The sequence below is a fragment of the Accipiter gentilis genome, chromosome 7 (genome assembly GCF_929443795.1).
Source record: "Accipiter gentilis chromosome 7, bAccGen1.1, whole genome shotgun sequence".
Classification (NCBI taxonomy): Eukaryota; Metazoa; Chordata; class Aves; order Accipitriformes; family Accipitridae; genus Astur; species Astur gentilis.
Genome location: NC_064886.1, coordinates 17,632,348 through 17,654,014, shown reverse-complemented (window position 1 = coordinate 17,654,014; position 21,667 = coordinate 17,632,348). Strand labels below are relative to the sequence as shown.

Below are 21,667 nucleotides of genomic sequence, written 5' to 3'. Positions count from 1 at the left end.
AAGGCTGGAAAGACCTTGCTTAGTCTTCCCTTGCCTCTGGGTGCAACCAGCTGTGCTGGAGCTTGCCAGCACAGCCTCAGCTTGCCAAGCAGAGCTCTGCACGCTGCAGCACTGACTCTTACTCACCAAGTTTGTGTGAGACAGAGTTGAGTTGATTTTTAAGAGGTGTCTCAAGGCCCAACGCAAGCAATCTGCTTTACAGGTGATCGCCAACATGACCACAGCCTACAAGCGGGAGCGGAAGAGTGTTAAAAGGAAAAGTCGGGGCCTGCCCTCTCTTGCTTTCAAAGTGGAAGACAATGTGTTTGGGAGCAACGCTGCCAGCTCCCTGAAGAAGCTGAAGAAGGGCCAGTTTGTGTCGTTTCAGATCGAGACAGTCCTGCCGCCTGAGCAGAGTTTGTCTGGCGTGAAGAAAACCAGTTAGCCTCTGGGGCTTTTTTGGGGGTTCGGTAGCACGAACTGTCCTCGAGGTTTGTGGCCCGGCTGCATGTGAGTCCAGGGTGCAGATGTGCCTGCTGTGTCCTGGGGAGAAAGGAAGGGGAAGGTTCAGACAAGGGTGTCTGTTCAGTCCCTTCCTGGTCCAGATTTGCCCTTGGACCATCCCTCCGACTGAGGGAGGTGGCACCATCCTCATTTACACTTTGGCAGCGAGAGACTCGGTCTTGTCAAAAAGCTCCACCTTGACTATGGCTTGGAAATTGCCCCTTTGGGAGTAATTGCATCGAAGCGCGGGGAGTGATCTGGGTGCATGAAAAGAGAACCAGAAACTAGACCTGGCTTAGTCATGTTGCAGTATGCTTCCTACAGCTTAAAAACATCTTCCCCGCTGTCAGCCTGAACCGGGAGGAGTCACACCAGGTCTGACTGCATTCCTGGTGGACGTGGGAATGGCTTGAAGTGAACTTTGAAGTGAACTTTTTTTTTTGTTGTTTTAAGCACTAATTAGCAGAAATAAAATCTACACTAGAATGTGATTTTTTTTTTTTGGTTATCCGAGCAGAGAAAAATTAATTTTTCCTTTGTAACATCACCATTCTGTTCTCCCCAGAAATGGAGTGAACTGCAGGAAGCTTGTAGTCTGTTCCTATGCTGGTGAGGCTTATAGGGGTGTTTTTAAGCCCAGTGCTCCAAAAATGCAGGGAAACTTTGGGATAATGATACTGATCAGCCCCTCTCTCACCTATATAGCCCAGCTGCCTGCACAGATGCTGCCCAGGGAGGAGCCTGAGCACTAATATCCCTGCAGAGCTGTCGTGGGGACTTGAAGGGGAAAAATAATTTATAAGCTGGATTTCTTGAAACTGGATCCCTCGAAACTGGATCCCTCTCTGTGTTAAGGGTTAATTTAAGCCCCTGTTGAGACCCTGTTTAGGGGTTAATTTAAAAAAGCGATGTTGAGCCCTTGTCCTGGTTGTTTTTAAAGCCAACTCGTGTGTTGTATTTTCCCCCTCTGCTGCAGAAATTAAATAAAACCAATAAAATAATGTAAAAAAAAAAAAAAAAAAAAACAAACCAATTTATTTTTGGGAAGGAAAAAAACCCCCAACTTTCGGAGTTGGCGAGAACCCTGGGGCTGGCTTTGCTGGGTCGGCGGAGGGCGGTAGTAGGGGGCCGGGTTCCCCCCCCCACCCCCCGGCGGGCAGTGCACCCGCCGAGGGGGGTGCCCAGTCCCGGTCCCCCGCTACCGCCCTGCCCCGTTAAACCGCGGGCGGGGCCGGGACCGCGCCGCAGCGAGGGGGCGTGGCGGAAAATGGGGCGTGGTTAGCACGGAAGCCACGCCCCCTGCCGACCTTGTTCCCGGGGCGCGCCGCCGGGCCGGGCCGGGCCGGGCTGATCCGCTCCCCGTTGCTGCTATCGCCGCCGGTAAGGTGCCGTCCGGGCGGGTCGGGGCTGCGTTGTCCTTGCGCTGCAAAGGGAGTAAACCGTGTGTGTGTGTCCGTCTGTCCGGCCGTCTGTCTGTCCCTTGCTATGGCGGGCACGGCCCTTCTCGGGTGTCTTCCCCGGGAGGAGCATCTCGTACAGGGGGGGGAAGCAGGGGCGAGGCTGGGGACCTTCAGCTTTGTAGCTGGGGACACCTTTGCGGGTGGCAGGGAGCGGCGGTGGCGGCCTCCTCTCCCTCCTCCTCCTCCTTCTCTTCTTTTCCTCTCCCTCCTCCTCCTCCTTCTCTTCTTCTCCTCTCCCTCCTCCTCCTCCTTCTCTTCTTCTCCTCTCCCTCCTCCTCCTTCTCCACCGGGCCGGATCCGCGCAGCTTTGCAGCGGATGGCAGCAGCGAGCACCCTGGGAAGCGTGTCCAGCTCCTCCCTGACACCGCTGCTCTGGTTCGCCTCCATCCCTCCTTCCCCACCCACCCCGTAAACCCCTTTTTTCCTCCAGATTGCAGCCTCTGCCCTGTTTTCCTCCACTTTTTAGCTCTTTTTATTCCGCCTGCCCAACCACCGAGCCTCTCTCGGCCAAGGATGCTGCTTGGCCGGTGCTGAGGGCTGCCCTTTCCCCCTTGGTTTGCTTTCGGGTGGCTGCGGAGGCGGCTGCGGTCACGCAGGCCGGAGCGTGGCCAGCACACGGCATCCTTTGTGCCATGCCTTCCGCACCGTGCGCTGTCATGAGCTGCTTGGCCAGCATGAATCTGAGGATTGGGTACCTCCCTCGTGCCGACGCGTGGCACCTCTGGGCATGGCACAGGAGCAGGTGAGCAGCTCACTTGGTTTAAAAGAAGTAGAGATTTTTGCCCTTTTCTGTGTCAATTCAGATCCAGCTCCACCATCGCTGCCGCCAGTCAGACCCATGGGCAACAGTAAGGGTGGCATCCCGCCCTGGAGCCTCCCTCTCCCACGGGACCCAGCTGTGGATTTCCAACCCCTTTTTAACTTCCTCTTGGGATTTTTTGTTGTGTCGCTGAATTGCACACTGACGGTGCAGTAGGTTTAGTAGGTTACCCCAAATTAATATTTAAGAGGGCTGGGGACAGCAAGGTGTGACAGGCTGCTGTACCTATGATTTACTCTTTTTTTGATGAGGGGGGTCTGTTACAGAGCTGAGCTGCCCTCCCTTCTGCTTTCATACGGTTTTGTTTGAGTGCTGGGGACCTCCCAGCTGGCCTCGCAGTGGCCACAGCAAGTGGGGATGAAGATTCCCACCAAGATGTGCAGATTTCTGCTTTGGGATTCCGGATGGGTGGAGACTTCTGAGAGGGAAGCTTGTCTTCATTTGTGCTTCTCATTTTTTGAAATATCTTGGAGCATATGCAGCAGGGGAGGGAGGAAGGAGTAGATAGTGGTGTCTGGGGTCAGGACAGGCTGGTGGGGAGCTGAGTTGGTCCCCCGTCCCCCCGTCCTGCTTCCCCTTCCCCGCCACCTCCCTGGGGTGCATAACAACCCCATCCCCCTCTTCTCGCCCTGCAGCAGAGGCCAACATGACCACGTCCTCCCCGTGCTAGGGCTGTCCACCACCACCTCGGTGACCCCCCCCTGTCCCAGCCCAGCAGTGAGGATGCGTGCCTGGAAGGCGGTGGCCAGCACGCTGGCATTCAGCGGGGCCGATGTGGTGGTCACCACGCTGCTCTACGCCCATGGCCGGGGTGGCCAGGATGTCCTGCAGGACCTGAAGCACTTCAACATCTTTAACTCACTGCTGGACATCTGGGGGGGCTGCCTGTACCGCAGCTGTGTGCTGCTGGGGGCCGCCATCAGGGTGGCCACCAACACGGCCTATGGCCCCCGGCGCCTCAGGGCATCGCGGACCTTCATCGCCGTCGTCTGCCTCCTTATGGGCATCTACATGATGGTGAAGCTGCTGCTCTACTCGGAGGTGCGGAGGACCATCAGGGACCCCTGGTTCTGGGGGCTCTTTGCCTGGACCTACGTGGCGCTGGTGGCCACCTTCGGGCTGTGGCAGCTGCTGGCCTGTGTCACCTCCTCCCGTGAGGCACTGGGGCCCAGCTCTGAGTCCCGTGCTGAGGTGGAGGAGAGCTGCGACGGGGGCACCCCACGGGACAAGCGGGAGGAGGCAGCAGGTCCCACCATCCATAAACTGCTGTCCTACACCAAGCCGGATGCCTTCTTCCTGGGCATCGCCTCCTTCTTCCTCCTCGTGGCTGCACTGGGTGAGCAAAGGGACCAGGGAGGGGGGCCGCAATGTGCTCCCATTCTCACTGGGAGGGAAGGAGCCATGGGGGGGGCTTGGTAGCACCCCAGGGTTGCTGTTTTGGGGGTGCTGTGTGGCACGTCCTGCATGGGCTGGGTAAAAAATGCAATGGGGCAAAAAAAACCCCCCGCAATAGGGGATAAAATACACTGGGAAATGAAACATCCCTATGTGCCACTAGGGGCTGCACCTCCTGGGACATCTCGTACAATGGCCGAGTATCTCCGTAGTGGGGAAGGGGTTGTCCGTGGGCCGTCGCAGTTGGAAATAAAGGTCCTGTGCTGATCCCGCACGGTGGGGCTGAAACCCCATGTCCTGTGCTTGTCCGGCAGGAGAGACCTTCCTGCCCTACTACACGGGGCTGGCCATCGACGGCATCGTGGTACAGAAGAGCATGGACCGCTTCTCCACAGCAGTGCTGGTCATGTCACTGCTCGCCATAGGAAGGTAATTGCAGGGGCTGGTTTTGGCCCTGACAAGGAGGAGTTTGGGGTTTTCCTGCAGGAGCTCGCGGTAGTGGTGGGCATGGGCTGTCTCGCCTGCAGCTGCTCCGCCAGGTCCCTGCCAGACCCCAGGAATGCACTTTGATTTCTCTGCGCCGTCACAGTGCAGAGAGGCTGTGGTGGCAGTCACGAGGCCGTTGCGTAGCCCTCCACATCTGTCTGCTGGTGGGGGGGAGCAGGAGAAGGAGCAGATACAGGGAACGGGGTCCCTGGGGAACACTGTCCTGGCAGCGCTGCATCTCCTCCCAAAGCTTGTCACTACTGGGGTTAGGACCAGCCATCCCTGTGCTGGTAGCATGCGGAAGAGGTGTGGGCTGGTTCAGCCGTCACTTCCCAGGGTGGAAAGTAGTACCAGCGCAGCATTGCCTAAGCCCTTGGCCCAGGCGTCGGGGTGTTTGTGTTGCTGAGGAGCGGGTTTCATGTCCATTGGTCTATAACGTTTCTTATCTGCAATTAGCTCATTTGCCGCAGGTATCCGGGGCGGCGTTTTTACGCTCATATTTGCAAGACTGAACATTCGCCTTCGCAACTGCCTCTTCAGGTCGCTGGTGTCTCAGGAGATGAGTTTCTTTGATGAGAATCGCACAGGTTGGTTCTGCTTTCTCCCAGATTTGCTCTAACCCCTCTATCCCATCCCAGTGTTTTTTTCCCCTTGGCTTGCCCTACCAGCACGCGGCAGACTGGGGGCAGCCAGAGACAGCACACAAGTGCTCATGTTTAGAAATAGTGGCAGAAAGCTCTTCCCTTTTGGTTGCCTCCCACCATGGGGTTGGGACAGGATTGCCCAGCACCCTGGGGATATCCCATTGCCACCAATCAGCCTGATACCCAGCAGTCCCAGTGCTGACGTGCTCATCACCAGTCACCCCCAAAACACCTACTTTCCTCCTCTGGTACCTCCCATCAGTGCCTCCTGTTCAGCCGCTCTCCAGCTCTGCTCCAGGCATGAGAAACCTCAGATGTGTGAAGCTTGCTGAGTGTGCTTGTTGCTTTCTCTGCTTGCAAATCAGTCCTGTCCCGGTCCATGCTGCTCTGGTGTGGTCCCAGCCCACTGTAACTTGTTGCACATTTAATTTTGTCTCGCCAGTATTTTTAGTTTTGAGGCTGTTGCCATATTTAGCAATCGCTGCACAGTGCCCTGGTAGCTGAGGACACCAGAGATGTTATTGTAAGTGGGATATGGGTAACCCTGGATTTACACAAAAGCATGAGAATTCAGCCGTACGCAAACAGGGGACAAGTATTAGGAACCGAGGGTGATGTTTGCTGGCTGTAATGTTCAGCTCCACCAAAGGGCACAGCAGGAGCTTCACCCCCTAGTAGCTGGACCCATGTCCTCAAGGCCACTTGGGTTGGCTCCAGGCTGCGGGGCATGTGGCTAAACCCAAACAGCCCTCTCCAAAGCCACATCATGCTCCTCGGCAGGGCATACTGTGCCTGACCCTGGCTGGTCCTGCCAGGACAGCGAAGAAAGGTGCCAGCAGTCCCTGGTGAGCTCCTGGAGGGCTCCTGATGTCATTTAGAAATGAACTTGGGGTTGGGTTGACAGCTCTGGAGGTGCATTCAGCAGCCCAGCAAACACTCCACCCAAGCACCTGCTGCCCATTTGTGTGCCCATGGGGTGCCCTCCAGTGTAGGGTGCTGCCACAGTCCCCTTTGCTGTCCTGCAGCCATCCTTGGTGACCCAGGGATGTAGCTCGTGCCTTCGGATGCATTTCATGACCCTCGTGCATGCAGCCATTCAAGCTCCTCTGTTTTGCTTTGCATCCACAGCGGTGGAGAGTTGCTCCCCTTCCATGCCACATTTCAGACCCCCAGTGAGGGGCTGGGTTGAATGGAGAGATCCATCTCACCCCAGGCACGGGACATGGGATGCTGCTAGGCAGTGACCTGCTGTGGTGACATGTCCCCACTCTCCCCTTCCCCACTCCATCGCTGCTGCAGGGGACGTCATCTCCCGCCTGACGTCGGACACAACCATTGTGAGTGACCTGGTCTCCCAGAACATCAATATCTTCCTACGCAACGTGGTGAAGGCCACGGGGGTGATCTTCTTCATGTTCAGCCTCTCCTGGAAGCTCTCGCTCGTCACTTTCATGGGCTTCCCCATCATCATGCTGGTGTCTGATGTCTATGGGAAGTACTACAAGGTAGGCAGGAGCAGCTGGCATGGCCATGGTGTGCCACAGCACTGGGCTGTTCCCCTCGTGAAGCCATCATGGAGATTGTGGGTGGCCTTGGAGCTGGTGGGACTGATGCTCGAGTGCTTTGCCGCTGGCAGTGGGGATGGGAAGGCGGCATTAAACCTCTATGGGCAGGGAAGCGTGGCCTTGGCTCTTACCTTGCTTCATGCTAGGGAGTTGGAAGCATCTGGGGTCTGACCGAAGAGGTAGCTTGGATGTGGGATGTCCTGTATGCACCTGCCTGTCCTCGTGCAATCTCTCCTCTCCCTTTGTCGTGACTCGGTGGGGGTTAAACCCAGTGCCAAGCTCCCTCCCTCTGCCCAGGGCTAATGTGGTTCAAGGGCTGTCCCTAATGCCGCATCACATGAACCACGTGAGTCCTGCAGTGGTGCTCCCTGCGTCAGTTATTGGTGCTTTCCACTGCGCCAGGGACACGGCGTGCACAGGTCCTGCCAAAACAGGGTCCTCAGGTGCTGCCTTGTCCGGCTGCACCTCCTCCTGCAGGTCAGGCACTTGTGGGAGGAGTGGAGCTGCCCTTGGTCGCCAGACCTGTCCCTGACTTGGAAACACCTGGAAGAGCTCCTTGGGCCAGGCTGACCCTGTCCCATCAGGGCACCGGGAGCAGCAGCTCTGCCACAGGCTTCCCAGGTGGCCCTGGACATGGCACTTCACCTCCTGCAGCCCAGGTCCCCCCTTGGGGACAGCACAATGAATCTGTTCTCCTCCTGGCACAGCATCCCAGGCTGTCCCAAGGTGTGGGATATATCCCAGTGCTCAGCCTTGTTGCCCATGGCGTTGGAAAATGTCACCGTGCCTTCTTTTCCCAAGCCCAGCAGAGCCCGGGGCATGTGGGGAGATGTGCCACGGGCAGCCTGGTGCCTGCTGAGCCCCCTCTGCCTCCCCCCGCTCCCTGCAGAAGCTTTCCAAGGATGTGCAGAATGCCCTGGCCAAGGCCAACAACACTGCCGAGGAGACCATCTCCGCCATGAAGACTGTCCGCAGTTTTGCCAACGAGGAGGTAGAGGCAAACGTATACTGGCAGAAGCTGCAGCAGGTGTACAAACTCAACAAGCGGGAGGCCATGGCTTACACCTACTACATCTGGTCAAGCGGGGTAGGTGGCCGGCACCGGGGTTTCCCTACACAGGGCTACGGACACGCAGGGGACATTGCTTCGGATCCCAAAATTCTCGTGGCACGATGCATGTGCTGCTTCTCCGCTTCCAGGGAGCTTTGCCGGGTGAGCCCAGCCTTGATGTCCGCTGCCAGTAATCCTCTGTCTCTTGATTATTACTTTTTTCTACTCATCAGAAAATATATTCCATTCCCCCTTAGGGCAGCACTGCATCGTGCCACCGAACAGTCTGTTTTCTCTTGCAAATAAGAATATAATTGATAACCACTCAAGGTCATGGAAAACCCCGTGCTTCTGTGTTGCTGCATTGCGTGCCTGTGCCAGCTCATCTCCGGGGCTCCGGCTGGGAAACAGCCGTGGCGTTGGTTGAGCTTCTGCTCAGAAATGGAGATTTTCTGCATGTGGGTGGTGGCAGGGGGAGGATGCTGGAGTTTGGGTTTGGGGTATTTTGCAGGTTTTGGGTTTTTTTTACAAAATCCTATTTCATAATTTAAGACCAGATGGTTTGGGACTTCTCCTGCATCGGCTGATAACTAAGGCTGTGCAAAACCCTCACGTGAGGCTGCCCTTATCTCTGCACATTCAAGGATCTACATAGCCTCTGGTGAAGTGCTTGTGAGCTATGGTGCCCTCGTGCAGCCATGGGAGACTTTGTGGCTTCCCAAGTCTGGAAGCAAAATCGGAACATTTTTAGCATTGTTCCTGGGCTCCCAGGTGAAGCCAGAGTGTGAACTGGGTCAGCGCAGATCCCGCCGAGCCAAAGAAGGCAAAAACCCTCAAAAAGTGCTCCTGCAGGGCTCATGTAGAAAGAAGCCGATGGATTTAGCACAGCCCTGGTAGAGTCTTTCACAGAGGGAACACAGGATCTTAAGGTCAGATCATAGCAGAGCAATAGAGGAGGAATTTTTTTCCCCAGTATTTTTGTCTGTGTGAATTTACAGCCTGTCCCACAAACGTCGCACAGAGCACCAGGGCATTGCTGCTTTTCTGAGTGCCTGGGCAGCATGGAACAAAACTGGCTGAATAAAGGCAGGGGCTGGTATTTGTCATACCAGAGCTGATCTGTCTCCTTTCTGGAGTAGGTGGTACCCCCCCACACTGATTTCAGGCAAGAGTTGAGGTTATGCTTCAGGGACTTGTACATGCAAGGAGGATTTTTTGCATTAACTCTTGGCTTGATTTTGTGTTCTAAATTAAACTGTGTCACACTCATATAACAGAAAGTTTATTTTAGTGGTGAGGTGACTGCATGTGTTGGGTAGTTTAAGCATAGATTATTATGCTTGAGGACATTAGTCCAAGACAGAAGTTCATGAGATGTTCTGTAATTTCAGTTGAATTCTCCCTCCTCAGCTGTTGCGCCTCTGGACTTCTGTTTTGTTGAAAGATGCCAGCCCAGCTCCTTAAATCAGCCCATGTACTTGAGTTTCTTTTCCCTTCTTATATACATGCTTACTGCCAGGGCTGTCAGCTGTGCGCTGTCAGGGATGCTCAGTTCGGAGCTCAAAGAATAAATGTCAGCACATGAATTGTGGGCTGTTGTGTGAGTAATTACAAATGCACCAAAATACCAGTTGCCCTTGCTGATTTTGGGGTGTTTTCTTGCTTTCAGCTGACCCTCCTGGTGGTCCAGGTCAGCATCCTTTACTACGGTGGGCACCTTGTGATCTCAGGGCAAATGACAAGTGGAAACCTGATATCCTTTATCATTTACGAGTTCGTCTTAGGAGACTGCATGGAGGTGAGTCTGTTTTATCCCTCTGGGCTATCCCATATCAAGATGATGTTTATCTTCCAGAAGGTCCCAGGGCAGTCACAGGGCTAGATCCAGTGTTGACCTTCCTGTGATGCACGTCCTTGGCACTGTGGCTTTGCCCACCGGCGGGCCGATTTTCCCCTCTGATCACCACTACCCTCCTGCTGTGGCCTCGCAACCTGAACGTGCCCAAAGCAGCTCATCCCCCCAAAAGGCAATTGGGACCAAAAGGTTCAGGCTAGCCCCACTGAAGGGCAAAGTCCTGGCTGCCTCCCAAGCACATTTCCTGGCGTGAAGGATGCAGGGATTATGAAGCTGCCTGTTAAATTTCAGGCTTCATTAAAAACTTAATTATATTACTTTTTTTTTTTCCTGGAATAGGCTGCAAGCTGCTGCGTTGGCAGTGTGTTAGCAAGATGGGATTGTGGGTGGGATGGTAGAGCCCACCCAGGGCTGCCTTTCCCTTGCAAAGGCGTAAGCTTGGCTAATCGAGGCAGAAATGATCAAGTCGAGGTTTCCTCACAGCCAAGCATGGTTTCGGTGGTGCTTCAGACATTGCGCAGCAGCAGAGCAAAGCTGGAGGCAGCTTGCCTGGCTCTCGCCATCTGTTCAGATGACTGCAGGCTCTGGTGGTGTTTCCAGGCTGTGGTTTTGGTGTGGGTTTGGTTTGGTTTGGTGGCTTTTTTCTCTCCTGATGGGAGGGGCAGTTGCAGTACAAGCTGTTCTGCAGCTCTGGGCTTAATATTGAAAAGAGCCGATGTGATGGGGGTTTATTCCAGGGAAGCTGGTGTCAGCTTGCAGCAGTTGTAGTTGGGAAAGTGCAATGGTAAATCCACTAGGACCATATCCCAGCAGGGAACAGCCTTATCAGCTGCCAGATGGTTGTCTAGAAGGGTCCTGCCTGGAGCTGCTCTGCATTTGAGACATGTGTGCTAGGGAGCGAACCAGCCACCCTTGGGGGCTGGTGCAGTGTGCTGCCGTATGTGGGCTTGTAGGGTTGGGGAGCTGCTGGTCTTGAGCAAAGAGAGACAAATAGAGGATTTTGTTGGAAGTTTGGAAGTATCTCCTGGCACATGTCTTCTATTCCCAATCCATGTGTTTACCTCTTCTGTTCCCCTCTGAGTCTACCCATGCACAAAACCCCCTTAGATTCTCTTTCCCTGGATACATCCATATATCGCCTCCATACCCTGCAGAGGGGGAAGAGCTTTCTTTTCCTGTGTGTGATGACTGTAGTTAATGTCAGATGATAGAAGACTTGGGAATGCTTCAACCGTTCTCCTTATGAGTGGCACTGACTGACTTTTCCATTGCATGGGAATGTCTCACCATTGCCTCTTCCCTTCCAGTCCATCGGCTCTGTCTACAGCGGCCTGATGCAGGGAGTGGGAGCTGCCGAGAAGGTGTTCGAGTTCATCGACCGCAAGCCAACGATGGTGAATGATGGGTCCCTGGCCCCAGAACATGTGGATGGGAAGGTGGAGTTCAGAAACGTGACGTTTTCCTACCGCACTCGCTCTGCAACACAGGTCCTCCAGGTGAGCCTCATGGGCGCAGAGCCTCCCCGCCAGGAGGCATCACGCGCTGCTTCTCCATTGCAGTAATAACTGATCCCTGGCCTGCGGGAGATGTCAGCTGCCCTTTTGGAGATGTGTGAAGGCAGGCTCAACGGCATGCTGGAAAACAGATTAAAAGGAACAGCGGGTGTTTAGGGCTGGCCTTCCTTACAAGGAATGAGATTTACTAATAAAACCCTTGTTTTCCACTCAGGCATTAAACACATCAGCATGGTACAGGGCTGTGTGCCAAGCTGCCTTGGACTGTTTCCATGGGAGGGGGGCTGGTGTCATGAGGCAGGGGGAGGCAGCAAAGAAGTTAGTTTGCTTTGCAGTTTTTAGAGGTCCTGCTACATCAGTGGGCAAATTTGAAGCCATTTTGGAGGCTTCTTGTTTCCTCAGAGCCAGGAGAGATGGCTGATGTGGCATGTCACCAAGGTGGAGGGTCACCGTGGCTGGGTTTTTGGCTACCTTTCTTGAGTAGTGCCAAAGCTGCTGCCCCAGGACACTAGGAAGAGCCAGGACCTGAGCACGCTCTACCATCCATGTTGCAGAATGTGTCCTTCACCCTGCACCCCGGCAAAGTGACGGCACTGGTGGGTCCTTCGGGGAGCGGGAAGAGCTCCTGTGTCAACATCCTGGAGAATTTCTACCCTCTGGAAGATGGGCAGGTGCTGCTGGACGGGCGTCCCATTAATATGTACGATCACAAGTACCTGCACTCAGTGGTACGAGCGACTGACACATGTATTCTAGCTATTGCCTGCCGTGATCAGAGGGGATGGATGGTAGTGTTGCATGTTGCTTTGGATTTGCTCTGGCAACTTCTGCAATGTCCAGAAAGCTGGAGGCTGGAGGTGGTCCAGGAAATGAATTCAGATAATTTGTGGGGGTGGAAGGGAAAGGGATGGAGAGTGGTTTCATGGGGAGGGGGAAGCCTTCCAAAAACAGAACAAAAACCATGTTTTGTTTTGTATTTTTTGGCCAACGCAGTAGAAATGTGGTTTTGGTTATTGGATTAATTACCCTCTAAATTGGGTTTAGAAAAAGAGTTTTGCATTCCTCCAGCACTTTCTGCCTTAAGATCTTAAATTAATTCTCAGGTAATGGGGAGTTAAACCTCTCTGGATCCTGGCAGCAGCTGGAGCACAAAAGGGACTGGGTGGTTTGCCTAGGAGAGGGGTTTGGGCCCCTCAGCTCTCATCTGTGTGTCAGCACAGATCAGCCTTCATCTCCTCTGCAAGTAACTGCCTTCTTTGTTTGCCCCCAGAGCGAATGGCCTCACCAATCAGCAGGAAAACGTGAAAACAATTGATCAGAGACAGGCTGGAAAGCCAAAGTCAGTGTGACTAATTCACATTCCCTGCCCGTACGGAGCGAAAATTAAAAGACAAGCTAGTCTTTCAGTTTAGAAAGCCTGGTGTGGTGTTAGGAGCATGGGGAGAAGTCAATTAAAATATGATTGTGTCCTGATGGCTGTCTTCATGCCCAGTTCTGAGCAATAATTTGGAGGGTTCAATTTATGTCAATATTGAGGGTTTGACAAAGCAGGCTGAATGTGAGAGTGAGCAGCAACGGCTCTAAGGTAGGACAAGGAGGCTGTTGCTAAGCAATTAAGGAATTGCAGCAGCTATGTCCCTAACTTGCTAATTTTGGATTAAAAGATTCAGGAGGGCTCATTCACGTGGCCCAAGCATGATTACTGGCCTTGAATGGAAAATCAGCAAGAGCCTGGGAGAGGGTCTCTCCAGCCTGCCTTGTCCCAGCAACTGGTTTGCCAATCTGGGAAGAGCAAACAGTGACAGGAATGACAGGTCTGGAGCAAAGACACAGCAGGGTCTTCAGGGAGGAAGCCTGTCCCAGATGCCAAAGTACCAGCACTGCATCAGGTTTCTTTCCTGCAAAATGGCTTCCCAGCAGATGATGCAAACTGGGCTGGGGCTGCCACTGGGCACCCCATCATTAGCAGCCTCACTGGAAGCTCACATTGAGGCACTTCTGTATCGTGATTTAATGGGGCTCTGCCCACTTGAGTCCTTACCCAGCAGCAACAAATGCCAATGATCCAAGACGCTGGCCGGCGCATCTTCTGCTTCCAACCCCCTGCTCTTCCCTTCCTTTCTGCAGATCTCCCTGGTGAGCCAAGAGCCGGTGCTGTTCGCCCGCTCTATTGCAGATAATATTTCTTACGGCTTACCCTCAGCCTCCTTTGAGTCGGTTGTTCAGGCTGCCCAGAAGGCCAACGCGCATGCCTTCATCACGGAGTTACAAGATGGCTACCACACAGGTACCAAAATCCCTCCTTCAATGCACTTGGAAAGCATTGCCTAGGGAAGGCAGAGACTCTCCACTTGGGTGGAAAGTCAGGCAGATAGTGACGGACATGAGCTCGTGGCAGCTTGGTGGTGGTGTAAAGGCAGCTACACGGAGAGGTGCAGCACCCTGGCGGCCTTTTGGGGCATCCCAGGAGACTGTTTCTGCTGCTGCTCTGTGGCAGCGGAGTGAGTGTCCCCCACCCCATCCAGACTGGTCCAGCTCCTGGTGCCTGGCAGTGTTATGGAGATGTGGCACTGGCAGTCTCACCATTTTTCAGGGCAGCAATCGGGAGAAAAGGCCAGAACCCAAGCAGTTAGCTGTGTATGACCCCACCTGCAGAGGAGGACAATAAACCTGTGATAAATCCATAGTAATAAAAGCTGATGTGTTAGTGACAGTGGGATTTTGTGAGGTCAGACTGATGATGGTTCGTGCTTATGGGAGCCAGCAGAGAAGTCCCAGTTTCCCCTCACTGCTGCCTCGGTTGCACGCCCTCCAGAGCCTGACTTGCAGGGAGAGATGGCAGAGACGCAGCTGCATGGGCAGAGCCAGGGGGGGCTCGGGGTTTGGATGATCTCCTAGGCTCAGGGACTTCTCTGTGTTGTTTCCGTGAGCATCAGTCACTCAAACCGTGGAACAACAGTGGAGAACTTGCTGCTGTGGGGAAGGACTGCAGCCTTGGGGATGTTTTACTCATTTAAGTTGCTCTGCCAAGTGAGCAGAAGCACTTACCTGCTCTTTGCTTCAAAGCATGACACCATCCTGATGCTGTGGCTGGGAGCTGAACTTGATGGCAGCTCTTGATTTTTATTTTGACCCCTGCCTCTCTTCCTTGACCCAACAGAGGCAGGTGAAAAAGGAGCCCAGCTGTCAGGTGGCCAGAAGCAGAGAGTGGCAATTGCCAGGGCCTTGATCCGAACCCCTCCCATCCTAATCCTGGATGAAGCCACAAGCGCACTGGATGCAGAGAGCGAACATGCGGTGAGTAGGTGACTCGGCTGTTTGGGCCAAATAGGCAATCTGGGTTTGGAGGAAAGACTGTAGCTTCAATTTCCAGCCTGTGGACAAGCTTAGTCTTGACGTGGTGCAATCAGAAGTTTGGGTAAGACGCTAATTCCTGAGCAGGAATTTGCTTCCAACACTGCTGTAGCCACCAAGAAGGGAATAATCCTGTGCTCACAGCAGCCAGCACCTGAAAACCTGATGAGATGGGGATCTCTGCCGATTTTTTTTAAATATGGAAAGTGTTAATTGGCATACAGCAACTCTGCAGCCTTTTAGGACAGGATAAGGAGGAAGACCCTAAAAAATGTTAGTGCAGCAGGAGGAGAGTAGGACTGCCTGAGCCAAAATCCCAGCTGAGGCACCGAAGAAGCCACGTTTGCAAGAAAGGCACTGAGCTTTCTGTGAACTAAGCTGGTTTATCTGGCTGGGACATGACAACCAAACAGCTCTACCAGTAGCAGTTTGGCCTCACTGGTTTAATGACATGAGGGAAAGCTAGTTCAAAGTTGAGATGTGAGGATGTGTCTCCCAGTCCCAGAGGCTGAGTGCTGCTGGTCCACGGTGTGGGGCAGTGCAAGCATCTGACCTTGGACCAGCTTGCTGACTCACAGGTCCTCAGCCACGTATGTGGTATCTCATGCCAGCCAGGGGCTGGTTTTGGCTAGCCAGGGGTGCCAACGTGAAATGTGTCTGGTGGCCATCTGCCTGCCTTTAGACCTTAGTGCTATTGTCTGTCTCTTGGCTGGAAAACAACTCTCTCTTGCTCTGCCTTGATACACCCAGGAAATAGCTCCACTTTTCTGAGCAGATGCGTTTACCGGGTATTGGCTTCCTGCAGTCCATGCCAACACCATGTGGCTTCCAAATTTGGGGCCCAGCTCTAACAAGACCCAGCTTGCAGGATCAGACCTGTGTGCATACCGCACCTGCAGGCTGGCTGGACTGAGACAGTCTTTTGGGCTGCACGGCGAAAGCCGGGAGCCGGGATGGACGTGCTGGTGCTGGTAGTGCTGCAGGGAGTCTTGTGGCCTCTCGTAGCCAGAGGAGAGCAAACCTCCTGCCCAGAGGTTTCTTAACACAGACCACAACGCTGCTGTTCTCCCTTCAGAAGTGGAGCCAGGGACGCTCGGACACTAACGTCTTTTCCTTCCACGCAGATTCAGCAGGCAATTTATGGCGACTTGCGGAACCACACGGTGCTTGTCATAGCTCACAGGCTGAGCACTGTCGAGAAGGCACACAACATCATTGTGCTGGACAAGGGCCGCGTGGTGCAGCAGGGCTCGCACAAGGAGCTGATGGAAGAAGGAGGCCTTTATTCCAAGCTGGTGCAGAGACAGATCCTGGGGCCGGAGGGGAGCGGCGCGGACAGTCGCCAACCTGCAGCCCGGGGGGATGCAGTGAAGGTGCCTGGCGGGTTGGAGGAAGAGTTCAGGATAGACCATTCCCTGCCGGCTGTGGCACAGGACGATTACAACAACACGGCTCACAAGTGAGAGCGGCGACGGCCGGCGCTCGAGACGCTTGCTGGGACGCCGCGACAGGAGGCAGCTTGGCGACGGGCTCGCGCGCTGCAGAACGCCGCCCGTTTGCTCACCCCGCGCGCGTCACACACCCGTGCACACACAAACACACACTATAGAGCTTCCTGCATTACAGTCCAGCAGGCAGATGCCGGCTGGTTAAACAGGGAAATGGATTTATTCGAGGGAGTTGGGTCTTCAGCAATTCCCAGGGTTTCTACTGGGTTTCTTTTCGTACTACCAGTAATTCCTCTCGACTGGGACTTTTCTCCCATTGATATGCATGTGTAACTGCTATTAACTGTAATGGATGTTAAATGCATGCATGGAGGGGAAGATTGAAAACCCCTTCAGGAATTTCAGGGGGTGGCTTTTGTGGCTGGATAGAGAAACAGTGACTGTAAACCAAGGTCCTGCTCCCACTATCAATCTATGGGGCCAATCCAAAGTCTGCTGAAGTCTGTAGGGAGCTCCCTTTGGCTTCAGTGAAAACTGGATCACTCCCGTGGGGCTGAACGCCGGGAGAGTTTTGCACTGAGTGCCTGCAGGCTCAGGCTCACAACCATTGCTGCTGAGCTTGTATCATGTAGTAACCATCCTTGCTGGAACAAGCCAGGGAACCGGGAGGCAGATGTTGCTTTCAGATTTGCTCTTGGTGCTTGGTGGGTGTTTGTTTTTAAGGATTAAAAGTTTTACCATAATTGGGTTAGGTTTTGGGGTTTGGGGGTTTTTGTTTCTTTTTTTTTTTTTTTTTTAATACATTTGTGTGCACTGTGCAATGCCTGTCTGGCTCCAGCATCCACTGAAAATTGGTCTGTTATTTTGGAATTATTTTAACTCACAACCCCGGTGCTGGTTTGAAAAAAACACTGCTAAAGACAGGCATAAAATACTAAAAGACAGCACTTTATGAATCCCACCAAAGCTTTGTTCAGCTTCAGGCCATGCTAGCGACTTCACTGCATGGGTAATCCGTACAGTCACTTTCCTTGAAGTCTGACTTTAGCTGCCTGAACTTTAAAATGTGTTTCTTTGAATATTATTTATTAACTTACTTTTAGTATGAGGGATAGAAAGAAATATGTTGCTCCTAGCCCTTTTGGGTAATGGCTCTGGCTTAATAGTGTTATCCTGCCATAGATTGGTGAAGAAACCTATGCAGCCAGGCAGGTGCTGTTGAAAAACAGCATTTATACAGGGAAGACTGACTTCAGACTGTGCACAGTTAAGAAATTATCTCAAGCACTTTAGCTCTCATGTTTTCTGATATTTGAATGCTGCTGTGTTTTACTTTTTGGCAGGTTTGCATTTTTGTTGTTGGCGATGTTTTGTTTTTGTTTAGTGATGTTTTACAAACTCTTTAGTGTCCTTGAGGAGGGGTGCTCAAAAAATAAAATACTACCTCTGCCACTCAACATCGAGCCAATCTAGTGGGACTGGTTTTTGCATTCAGGGTTTTCAAGGTCATGTTCATCTGAGATGATGGCTGAATACAGCTGCACACTGCACATGTTCTGACTCCCTTGCAGGGAATGACAAGAAGAACCTACAGAGAATTAGGTTTGTAAAAGGCTTCAGCATCTGATAATGGCCGTGAGCCATAGCAGTATGTATAACCTGTTTAAGAACTTGTTTTCATTCCGGATCCCATCTGGTAGTCAGTAGTCAGTCTCGCATGAAAGGGCAGGTAATCTAACCCATTCTCAAAGCACAATGCTTTGTGACTGGAATCTTTTCAGCTGCTTGCTTTTGTGATATGATAAAAATCTGTGCCTTGGAAGAACAAGAACGAGAGCTCTTTTTGTCTTGTCTCCCTCCACTTAGGAAACCTCTGTTGCTCTGAACTCCTCAGTTCACCCCTTCAGTAAATGGCCATGCATTCCTGCTTGATCAATATCTGCACTGTGGGTATGAAGAGGTTGGGAGTTCCACCCAGTGCTGGCAGGCAAGGGATTAATTCTGCATTTTTATCAGTACCTGGGAGCAGAATGTGGCCAGCGGTTCACAGAAGTGGAATTAATTTCTGCTTAATTAAAAAACTGGGGGTGGGGGGTGGGGGGGTGAACGGGTTACCTAGGAACTAGGGAAGCCGATTCACCCTGGGAAGTGCTGGTAGGACAATGCTTGTTAGCACACGAGATGCCAGAAAAGAGAATTTGATCGTATCATGTGTGTCCCTCCCAGGCAGTGCTGCAAAAAGGGGAATTGGAGGATACAATCAGATTAGTTTTATCGCAAAGACAACAGTGAATGTCAGGAAGGGAGCCCTGCTTCCCAAGCCTGTTGTGATGATAATCCCATCATTGCACTCCCAGGTCAGGCCCAAACAGCTTCAATTGAAATGGCACATTGGAAATGGCAGATTGTCTCTGCTGGTGGCACCAGTCCAAGCTGATAACAGGGCCTGACTTTGTTCATTGCCACAGGTGCTGAATTCTCTCTTTCACATCCAGATAACTCAAGGCTACTTTTCCACTGAGCCTTACATCTTGTGGCTCGAACAAGTCCCTTTACTGTGCTGTTGGCATGTGGCAAGTGGATGCACCTGTATGCTAAAGCCATGAGGGCTTTCTTGTGGCCTGGAAGCCTGGTGGGAGCTCCACATGCCACCGAGGATCCAGCAGTACTAATCTAATGCAGACATTCCTGAGGCCCAGTACAAACCCTATGACTGTACAGAAAATCCTGCTTTTCAAAATCATTCCAACTATGACTTCTTTTCGAAGTGAAAATCAGGGTCAGAGATGCCCGTTAGCCAACCTAATCCCAGCAGTGAAGATGAGCTTAATTTGGTGCAGCAGTGGGAATTGCTCTAGTGCTGGAACATGAGCTGCTTCCTGGAGCTGCCCCATCCCTTGGGCCTTGCTGCCTGTGGGCAGTCTCTGTGTTTCAGGCTATTCTTCTGGAAACAAGGCCACTGGTCCCTCTGAAAGCCTGAAGTGTAAAATTTTGTGGCTGCGGGTTTGCCCAGAGTTGATGTTTACATGGGAACGCGAACAAAATCTGTTCAGGAGCTTCTCGGTTAGAACCATGCAGATAAAAAGTTTCTTGTCCTCAAAGGGAACAGTCGTCTTCACAGGGAACTCAGAGAGGTTTATCTGAAACCTTGACTTGGGAAGCACAGCTTGAAGACTGTCATGGCAGAATTGGAAGCAATTAGGCATTTGAAAGCACGATTGATTACAAAGTTTGACTGTATAGTCCATGGCAGGTTGTTTTCTGCACTATTAATAAGCCCTCAGCATTCTCTGCAATAAGTATAACCACAGCTTTATTTGATTTAAACATTGGAGAACCCTATCCAAGCTGAAGTTCCTACATCTAGATCCTACAGTCCAAGGACATGCAATTACCCTGTACCTTTGCACAGACAAGGTATGTGGCTGACTGACCCAGTAAATGAGAACACTGTCATGGAAAAAAACACAGCTGTGATTATTCCAACAACTTGTCTCCCAGTGCACCAACCTCTGCCTCAATAAGCAACTGTGTTTATTTCAGTGGCTGCACTTTCTAGGCCTTCAGCAGGTCTGGAAATGCCACAAGTAAATAGACATAGTGCTTCTAGCTCAGGTTCAGAGATGTGTCTTAGTCTGGGGAGGAAAAATAGTATCTGCCTTTTCTACTCTAGCTTCGCTGTGAGCTTGAGGCAAAGAAAATATTTGCAGGTATATAAACCTGCTCCTCTTGTCATGCCTGTGGCTCCCTGAAAGGAAGGAGTATAGTACTAACAATTAATTCTTGCTCTCTCTCAGACAGCAGGACCACTGTTTCTCTCCCAGGATGCTGAATATGCAGATCATTTTCATGTATGAAGGAATCCCGATTATGAAATCTAAACAGAAGTATGGACTATGATTAATATATAGGAGGAAATTAAATCGCAAATAAGCCTTAAAACTTATCTGTCCATTGAGCAACCAGATTAATAAGGGTTAATAAATGCCAAAGATTAGACTTGCAAATTCAGTCTCTACATAACCAACCAGTTTTTCCAGGAAAAGAAAAGAAGTTGTTTTGAAGGTGACTTGCAAAATATGTCTAAAGCTAATAAATATGCATGGGTACAGTGCTACTGACCGTAAAAGGATATGAGGTGACAGAAGGAAATCCAAGATCAAGTTTAAAAAGAAATAAAATCTAACATCTAATTTAAACTAGGCTGGATGCCAGTTCTCCCCAAGACTGAAGCCTGACTCGTTATTCACCGTGACATGGTTTCCACTGTAATCTTCCCATTTTTTTTGTTCCATTTCTCCTGTAATAAGAAATCCTGACTGTACTTTGCCTGCTTACAGTTTTAGTGTTCATGAATGCTGTCACCCTTCAAAAGGATTTCAGCAAAGGCAAATAGGAAGTGGGGCTAGGTAGCTGATAAATCTCAGTTTGCAGCACTGCAATATTTGATAATCCCTGTAGTCTAAAATCCTAGTTTATCTGCAATGCTTCATATTCTGTCCAAGTGATGTGCTGTCACAAAACCTTTATCTTTCATGAAGGCTGCTGAATGGAAAGGCACTTTCCTACCTGTCCAAATAGAATATATAATTATACAAAAGCAGCTGACCCCTCTTTTGTCTCTCAACCTCAGCTGCTTTCCTGGCCAACCTGATAACTCAATCACACGCAGATGCTGATCAAAGTACTCAAAAGCAGACCAGATGTTTAATACAGACACTTCTCTAACATCGCCAGAACCCAAACATATCTACATAGGGAGAAGTGGTATTTTCAATATATGTTGTACTTGAGCACAAATGAGTTATGTTCTCCCTGTGCATTTTGTGAGGATGTAATTGTTCTGCATTATGCAGTTCCTAACTTTAATACAGATTACTGTTGACTAATTCAAATAATCCATTCCTTGAGCAGTAAACTTCCATCAACCCCATGCAACATAGACAAAAATTAGGTAGTTACAAAAAAACTCCTTAGGTCACTGTAAACCATCTTTCCCGACAGCATATTGACAATACAATTGTTATCCTACTGTAGTGCCCTTCACCAGAGATACTCACCCAGAGCACCTCTACAAGCATTATTCAGTGTGAATTTTTCCTCTCCACCCTCACCTGGGACTGAGCAGTTGTTATTATTCCTCTTTTTAAGCAAAAGGCACTATGGTTGAAGGAAGCTGAGAACACTCAGGATCACACAGAAAGGCAGCGGTAAAACTAGATTTACAACATGAAGCTGAGTCAGACTCTTCTAAACCACGCTTCAGCCCCCCCCCAACCAAATTATTTACCTATGCTATGAAGTTAAAATCACTGACGTTCTTGGGAAGAAAGGGCTGCTTTTAATCCCTCAACTAATTCCTCTAGTTGTGTTTGTGTGTGTATGTTTGCATGTGCAGATTTACAATCCAGTTTAACACAAGGGTGTAACTCTGTCTTTTTGATGGGCATGTGCACATACGGTATATGATATCATGTTGGCATGGCAACTATCTACTGGTTTTAAATAACAAGGTCCGGCTGTAGTGGCCGTGCAAACCCATGTCACTGCCAAGGGATAGAGCTGCTTACTCATCTGTGATCCGAGCAGAGC

At 51.4% G+C, this 21,667-nt stretch overlaps 1 protein-coding gene across 4 annotated transcripts; it reads left to right on the top strand.

Annotated features, from left to right (window-relative positions):
- Window positions 1-1,773: 1,773 nt before the first annotated feature.
- On the top strand, window positions 1,774-17,492 carry ABCB9 (ATP binding cassette subfamily B member 9). 4 transcript variants are annotated; one of them, XM_049806276.1, is made up of 13 exons: window positions 1,826-1,863; window positions 2,410-2,685; window positions 3,399-4,099; window positions 4,473-4,587; window positions 5,101-5,231; window positions 6,588-6,793; window positions 7,743-7,940; window positions 9,574-9,702; window positions 11,067-11,255; window positions 11,828-12,001; window positions 13,401-13,560; window positions 14,434-14,570; window positions 15,752-17,492. In XM_049806276.1, exons 2-13 carry the CDS (start codon window positions 2,576-2,578, stop codon window positions 16,088-16,090), a joined length of 2,589 nt encoding a protein of 862 aa, XP_049662233.1. In that variant the 5' UTR covers window positions 1,826-1,863; window positions 2,410-2,575; the 3' UTR covers window positions 16,091-17,492. The 4 variants fall into 4 exon arrangements, with proteins under 4 accessions (XP_049662234.1, XP_049662235.1, XP_049662236.1 ...); XM_049806277.1 differs by lacking the exon at window positions 2,410-2,685 and having other exon boundaries at window positions 1,774-1,863; XM_049806278.1 differs by lacking the exon at window positions 2,410-2,685 and having other exon boundaries at window positions 1,787-1,863; window positions 3,402-4,099.
- The last annotated feature ends 4,175 nt before the right edge of the window (window positions 17,493-21,667 follow it).